General features: G+C 43.2%; 1 protein-coding gene across 1 annotated transcript; it reads left to right on the top strand.

The window, feature by feature from the left end:
- The first annotated feature begins 309 nt into the window (after positions 1–309).
- On the top strand, positions 310–6322 carry LOC146694151 (ras-related protein Rap-2b). Its single transcript, XM_085430297.1, has 2 exons — positions 310–1233; positions 1818–6322. The coding sequence occupies exon 1, from the start codon at positions 631–633 to the stop codon at positions 1180–1182; it is 552 nt and encodes a 183-aa protein (XP_085286423.1). The 5' UTR covers positions 310–630; the 3' UTR covers positions 1183–1233; positions 1818–6322.
- The last annotated feature ends 363 nt before the right edge of the window (positions 6323–6685 follow it).

Here is a 6685-nt window from a genome sequence, read left to right on the forward strand (position 1 = left end):
ACGTAAGACGCAGACTGCGTGACGAGTGTGGGCAGGCAGGGCAGGCTCTTTGTCAGGTATCCAGAAGTTAGTATGCTCACACCGGAAATCAAAGCATTAAGATTGGGAGTCTGTAATAAATTCCTTAAAACGATTAATTAGCAATAAAAACATCTAGAATTAAATTGAATATGATTTAAATAAAAAAAGATAATGTATTCGATGAGTGGTAAAAACATAATACGGTGAGATTTACTGCATGGATCGATATAGCGCTTTTATTTTGAAGGTGCAAACAGGAAGCAGTTGTTTTCCGCTACATTCGACTTGATTGTGAAAAAGAAAGCTACGGACGCACGGTGGCTACTTGAACGAAAACGGGGGAAGCTTGCTCAAGAACCGGTAGGGCTGTATTCGGGACCTCAGCATGCCACAATACAAATGGTGAGCGTGGGCGCAAAACAACTGTATTCACCTCCTGAACGGCGATAGTTGACAGCCACGCCCGGTTTTCAGCGACCGGAGCCCGTACAAAAGTGCTGGCGGAGGTGCAACGGTGAGCGGTTTGAAACCCAGCAGGGCGGCTAGCGGGCTCACAGCGGAGAGGAACCAGCAGCAGCAGCAGCAGCGGCGGCGGCTGTTTTAGGCACCATGAGAGAGTACAAAGTAGTGGTTCTCGGGTCCGGGGGCGTCGGTAAATCGGCACTAACCGTCCAGTTCGTGACGGGATCTTTCATAGAAAAATACGACCCCACGATAGAGGATTTTTACAGGAAGGAGATCGAGGTGGACTCCTCTCCGTCCGTCTTGGAGATCTTGGACACGGCTGGGACCGAGCAGTTCGCCTCCATGCGAGACCTGTACATCAAAAACGGCCAGGGTTTTATTCTGGTCTACAGCCTGGTGAACCAGCAGAGCTTCCAGGACATCAAACCGATGAGGGATCAGATTATTCGGGTGAAACGGTACGAAAGAGTGCCGATGATTCTGGTTGGAAACAAAGTGGACCTGGAGGGGGAAAGGGAGGTTTCGTCCGGTGAAGGGAAGGCTCTGGCGGACGAATGGAACTGCCCGTTCATGGAAACTTCAGCCAAAAATAAAAGCTCTGTGGACGAACTGTTTGCAGAAATAGTCCGACAGATGAACTATGCCTCAACACCAAATGGCGACGACCAGTGCTGCTCGTCTTGTGTTATTCTTTAAGGAAAATGGACAATCACAAAGTTTTCTTTGCTCGGTTTTAAGTTTGCAATGGTAAGTTGGAACACCATACACCGAAAGTGTAAACCTGACACGGTTGATTGTTCAATGCAGTGACAAGAACTATATATAAACAGCGTACTTATTACCAACTTGTCCACATTAAGTACTGTTTAGCGAGCAGCAAAGCACCGGATGTAAGCTAAACGTGTCTTCATTTTAATGCGTAGCCTGAAGTTTGTTTTTTGTCAGTACTTAGCTATAAAAACTCAGCAGTACTTTTTACCGGTAACGTACAGTGGGACACTTGCAGTCCATTGTTTTGCTAAGCAGATAGGGGAAGTCTCTGATTCATTTGCAGAACTGGATGGGGCATGCCAGTGGCACACTTAATTAGGTTTACAAACTTTTGTGGCTCAATCGGTGCAGCTACAGTTCGGAGCTATTAAAAGAACTGCCAAATGCCATATTCCAGAATGGGGTTTACAGGGAGATTCCAGTGTTTTTGTGTGGCCTACATTTCAAGAGTCAGCAAGTTCGAGATTAGATTTAGCTTTGGAGGAAATCTGTTTTCCCTAGAAGTTGTTCTAGTTCATTCATGACACTTTCTTTTTCTCCGCCTTTCTTGTTTGTGGCAGTGTGTTGCAGCAAGTCTGTACTGTTGAGCTCTTCTTCGTGTCTCGCCCTGGCCTTGGAGGAAAATGAAGGGAGGAATGCTGCAGGGGGACGAGGAGGAGGGGGAGCAACTGAGACAGGGAGGGGTCCACTCTTCAGGAATTCTGCTGGGTTGGAGTATCTGTACTGCACGATCGGTGTCCGCCATTGATGTCAACACAGTGTCAGATCCAGAGTTTCAGCCTCATCCCCCCCCCTCCTCACCAGTTCCAACTGTACTTCCAACTGGAACTACATCCCAATGGAAAAGATGGAAAGAAACACTTAAAGAAAACTCATAAATGGATATTTCTGTATGAGAAGAACACAGGGAGATAGAGTATATATTTTGTTAAGTAACTGCACAGTCTGGGACAGATAAAGAGTTGGGCCGCCTGATCAAATTTGGAGCAACGCTCCACAACACTCCAAATCCTGCTTTCTTTTCCAAAGTCAGAAGAAATTGACGCCACGTCTCTGGTGGTGGAGAAAATGTGACGAGTGCCACTTCATGTTTTTTTGGGTTTTTTTTTTGTTTTTTTTACTTCACTTTCTCTTTAAGTGTGTGAGAGGACCCTAACTGAAGTGACACAAGGACACTGACCCGATCGCCCTTGTGTCAAGTGCCTTTCCGAAACAAATCAGCTGTTCAGATTTAGTGCCAACCCACAACCAAAACAACCCTTCAACATCACAATCCACAAACTAGTGAACTCTTCTACTGGATAGTGTCGTAAGGATGGAAGCTGACGATAAAAAAACTACAGCAGGCTTCTCTTGAATGGAATGGCAGTTTTCTGTTTGTTTTACTTTGGCCTTTTTGAAGTCTAAGGTGTTAATTTTTGCAATGTCTGCTTGGTCTGGATGAACCCATGTCTTGAAATGCACAGGTACTGGAACCCCTTAGACATGATCACAACACCCGACACTTAATTTCCAGGCCAATCAATTCAAAGGAGTTCTGTTTTGTTCTGTTCCTTTTGTTGTTTTTAACAGGAAATGTGATAATGTACCATTGACAAATCTAACCTGATTGTAAGTTTAATTTCAGACCAGCCATTTAACAGTTGGCTGTTTTGAAAAAAAAAAAAAAAAGACTTAATACAAATGGCTTTTTTAAAAAAGAACCCAGGCTGTGTTTTCTTTTTTCTTTTCTTTTTCTTTGGGGACATCTACTCATTTCACCACATGTCACGAGAAGTTCGGTGAAGAATTTAGCTTAAACAGCAGCTGAGGTTTGCTTAAAAGCACACAAATAATTTGGCTACTAGAAAACCCTGCATTAAGCTGTTGCTGACAAAGTAAATGTTCAGTGTGCTTATGTTACAGTAACATGACCCCCCCCCCCCCTAAAAACAACCCAAATTTACACGAGCTGCTTCACGGTTCAGCATGTGTGGTGGACCTACTCCTAACAGGAAATAGAACTACAATATGAAAACGCTGCAAAATTGCTGGTGTTTATTGCTCTTTGTGTCACAAACTCGATGGGCAGCTATACAAGCTCAGCTACTTGCAGCGTTTGTGGAAACATGAAAGCTGCTTTTCATTGCTTCAGAAATCAAGCTTTGGCTTTCTACCGCTGTTGATTCTCATCATTAAAAACAAAACTTGTCATGTGGTTAAGACAGGGACCACTGTTACGTAAAATGAAAAAAACTGAAAGATAATAGAACGTACATACATGACTAGTTTGAAAGAGATGAGTAGCTCCTTTGTGTTTACATGAAGCTTACAAAGTAAGCTTTGGGATTTAGGGGTTTTGTTTTGTTTTTAAACTAGTAAAGTAGCTGCACAATCATCGTAGGTGAATTTGGTTGGATTCACCAACAAAATGGACTCGGATTCTCTATCCACTCAGCATCTTCACAGACGTTAATAGAAGAGGCCGGGCAATGCTACACCCGGGAATTATCTCTTTTTAACTGTGTGGGTGTAGCAATGTTCCAGTCCGGAGGTTCAGCCTGGCTGCAGTGTGTGTGGGTGCTGTGGTGTGATGTGGAGAGGCGGGTATGAGTGAGCAGGCCACCGTTCTGCCTCTGTTTACCTACGGGGATTACCTAGCCCCGGCTGGCTGGTAGACCACAGCATGACTTGAGGTGGGGGAGAGAGTAAACACACACAAGACGAGCTTCGCATAAAGTCCGGTCTTTGAGAGTGGATGAGCTCTGATTTTTCAGCCTGCACAGTATGTTTGTAGTGTTGCAGCATTTCTTATATGTGTCTTGTCAATCTGAGCGCACGCTCCTGCTCATCACCGTTGCTCGTGTGTTTATGCCTGGTAGCCACTGTAAGCGCTGGTATCATATGCATTCTTTGGCTTTGCCAATACCATGTGACTGTGGGGCATGGCGAGCCAGGGGTGCAGTGGAGTGCAAATATTACTTCTAACACCTACAATTGAACACTGCTGCACAGCAGATGAGGCTGAGATCAATACTGTGGTTTTAAAATGTTTTTGTTTTTTTACCTCGCTCTGAAAATTTTATATTGATATGACATTGTAGTTGGTGTATGAGAAAACAGACGAGTAATCAGGTTGCTTAGTCTGCTCTTCTGCTTTCCATTATATTAGGTAAATATGTCACACAAAAATCTATCCTCAGTTTTGTTGCTTTTTAACTTGTATTGAATAAGTAATAGTAAGTTATTGGCTATCTTTTACATATATATATGTATGTATAAATATTCTTCGTATTCCTTTTCAAGTTTGCCCGTGTGAGTGAAAGCAGCTTGAGCGTGTACACACACGTACTCTAAATTTTTACCCCTGAAGCTGAAACGACATCTTCACACGTTAATGTTCGGTTTGAGCGTGTGCAGAAGAGCTTTGTTTTTGCGCAGCTCTTGATAGCAGTTCTTGACTCTCCCCTCCGATCGACCACAAGCCGTGGCTACTTTCCAGCTGTGTTATCTATGTGAAGTCAAGGATAATAGCATGTTTCCTCTGAGGCCCTGATACAGATTGTGCAATTAGGTAAGAACAGAGCTGAAACTGAACTCTGCCTTCAAATGATATTGTTGAACCGGTAGTGGATGAGATGGCAGGAGTTTGTACAGCAGTGCCCCAGTTACTGTAAATGTACACCACTCTCCTCTGTTGCTGCTATTGCTGCACAGTTTCAATCTCTTGCTGTGGTATAAACATCTGATAGTAGAAGAATTTGCCCTTTGTAGAGAAAAGGGCCCGTCGAGTTCCAGCTTCTTTTTATCTGTCTTTTTCTAGGGAGCAAGAAGGTGAAAGTTTCACTTCCTTCATTTTGTTCAAAACTCAGCACTGGTGCTATCTCCGCGTTCAGGGTTGAATTGGCTTCAGCCGTTCAGATATCCAGTTTCACTTTGTTGCTGTTGTCGTCACGTTCTGAATACCTGAGTTGTCGCGTTGTCTTCACATCTTGCCTATTTTTAAAGGTTTCAGTTGCAGTCGGCAGGAAATCAGTGGCGCAGGTTTACAGACGGTCCAGTTTGTCAGCGGTTCCCGGTCATGAGTGATAGTCATGTGATGTGGTTGCCATGGTCAAGGAGGGGGTTGGGATGTGGTATGGCTGTTCAGGGTGGCCTCGTGACCTGTGAGAGTTTGGTCACTGCTGGAATGATGACTGTCGGCTGAGGAAGGGTGGGTGCCGGTTTGTTTGAGCACTTTTCTCTCATTTGCCACAAACATATACTTTCTTAGGTCATGACAAGAAGCATGACTGAACTTTAAAGAGAATTTCTGGAGCGTAAAGATAATTGTAAGGTTTGAATATGCAGCTCTGGTTGCATTAAAGCAAAAATATCGATTTCTTAATGATTAAGATAAGTGTGCTGCTTGTTGCACTGATGCAAGACTTCTCTTTTTTTCTTCTGCTGTTGGAAGCAATAGCTCTGACAGGAAATGTTGCAACTGAGCCAGTGAGAGTGGGTGGTGTGTGTTTGCATTTTTTTTTTTTTTTTTTTTCTTTTAACATGGGACTTAATCACTATATAGGCTCCTTGTTGAATTACAGGCTTCTCATTCTCTCCCAGCATCATCATGCTATTTTTGAGGCCCTGTTGTGTTCAGGAGAGCGGTTTTGCCTTTTTTTTCTTGGCAGATGTGCCTCTTGTGTACTATATTTGTCTAAAGCAATATGCTCTGAAAACCATTTGACTTTTATTAGGCTTGCTCACTTGACCCTCATACAAACACACCGAAACACAAACAAAAAGTCTAATTCGCTTTAAATGCAGCAGCATTTGTTAATTTATTCTGTGTGACAGTGTTATTTCCTTTTGTGCAGGGCATTACCATAACAACGCAGGAATGTCCATGTTTGTCTTACCGTTAAAGGTTGTTTTTTTCTTTTCTTTTTCACTCACACACACACATATACACACACACGCACATATACGCTACACTTAAGCTATTCTCACCTCCTCTGATGTACTAACTTCCTTAGCAGGAACAGTAGACTGGTTTAGACCTAATAGTTTCCTGATCAACCATGTATTAAATCATTGCAGTTGTTTTACGTGTTCTTCTACCTTTCCTTGAACTGGCATTACTTGTGGTAGTATTAACAGCAGCTTCTGAAACACTCATAAGTTAGACATATTGCTGTAATTTTGAAGTCTAACCTCTTTACTTTTCATTGTCTGTGTTTACTGAACAGGCTGATGTTCGGTAAACTGATGGCAAATCATCTCCTTCTCTCAACTCTGCCTGTAATTCAGGGAGTGGCCTTCTCGCTCAGAGGTGACTCTGCCAAGATGGGAATGCCCCAGAATTCCTCCCATTCCTCTCATTCCTTTAACTGTAATGTCTGGACATGTCTTTAGCCTGAAATAAAAGAGCGAAGGATAGAAGTCGTGATATGATAAGAAGCGGTAT

The sequence above is a fragment of the Copadichromis virginalis genome, linkage group LG14 (assembly GCF_057382275.1).
Source record: "Copadichromis virginalis isolate Kocher_CV1m ecotype Utaka linkage group LG14, C_Virginalis_male_GT1.1, whole genome shotgun sequence".
NCBI classification, from domain to species: Eukaryota; Metazoa; Chordata; class Actinopteri; order Cichliformes; family Cichlidae; genus Copadichromis; species Copadichromis virginalis.

Excerpts from the sequence above, each read along its gene's own strand:
- LOC146694151 (XM_085430297.1), top strand. The coding sequence starts at position 631 with ATGAGAGAGTACAAAGTAGTGGTTCTCGGGTCCGGGGGCGTCGGTAAA.